This window comes from Mesitornis unicolor, unplaced genomic scaffold (genome assembly GCF_000695765.1).
Source record: "Mesitornis unicolor isolate BGI_N332 unplaced genomic scaffold, ASM69576v1 scaffold16113, whole genome shotgun sequence".
Lineage (NCBI taxonomy): Eukaryota > Metazoa > Chordata > Aves > Mesitornithiformes > Mesitornithidae > Mesitornis > Mesitornis unicolor.
The window spans coordinates 8,249-8,799 of record NW_010174106.1 but is presented as its reverse complement, the minus strand read 5'-3'; the positions used below and the strand labels follow the sequence as shown (position 1 = coordinate 8,799).

Sequence of the window (551 nt, the reverse complement as noted above, 5' to 3'; positions counted from 1 at the left end):
ACTCCGGCCCCACGCGTACCTGCTCCTCCTTCGGCGACTATAGCGGTGACAATCATAAGCATAGTGGCCTTTTTCACCACACTCATAGCATCTGTCGTTAGGGTCAAAGGGGCGTCGTGCAGGAGGCCTGTCATAACGGGAGCGACGAGGCATCCCTGTTGACACTTCCACTCTAACTCTGGAGCCACATATCACCCTGCAACAAGTTCATGATGGTTTGAAGTTAATTTTTACTGCTTATAGCAGAACTACAAAAAGAAGACCCAGAGAGAAAACACTCATTCATCCTCCAGAAACTACAGCCGGAGCAAAGAGGCTTTAGGCACGCACGTACTTCCCATCGAGGCCGAGCACAGCATCTTCAGCATCCCTCGGGTCTTCAAACTCCACGAAGGCAAACCCCGGCGGGTTCCTCGCGATCCACACGGTTCTCAGGGGCCCGTAGTAGCTGAAGGCTCTCTCCAGCTCGCCTTTGCCCGCGCCCGTGCCCAGGTTCCCCACGTACACCTTGGTCTCTGCCGGGAGGGACGCCATGTCAGGGACGGCGCACG

General features: G+C 55.9%; 1 protein-coding gene across 1 annotated transcript; it reads right to left on the bottom strand.

Annotated features, from left to right (window-relative positions):
• Positions 1 to 19: 19 nt before the first annotated feature.
• Positions 20 to 534, bottom strand: LOC104537923 (serine/arginine-rich splicing factor 7; the record flags this gene model as incomplete). The annotated part of the gene is made up of 2 exons (XM_010180947.1): positions 335 to 534; positions 20 to 196 (listed from the first exon to the last, which is right to left on the bottom strand). Coding segments are annotated over exons 1-2 (377 nt in total), but the record flags the coding sequence as incomplete, so codon positions are not given.
• Positions 535 to 551: the final 17 nt, after the last annotated feature.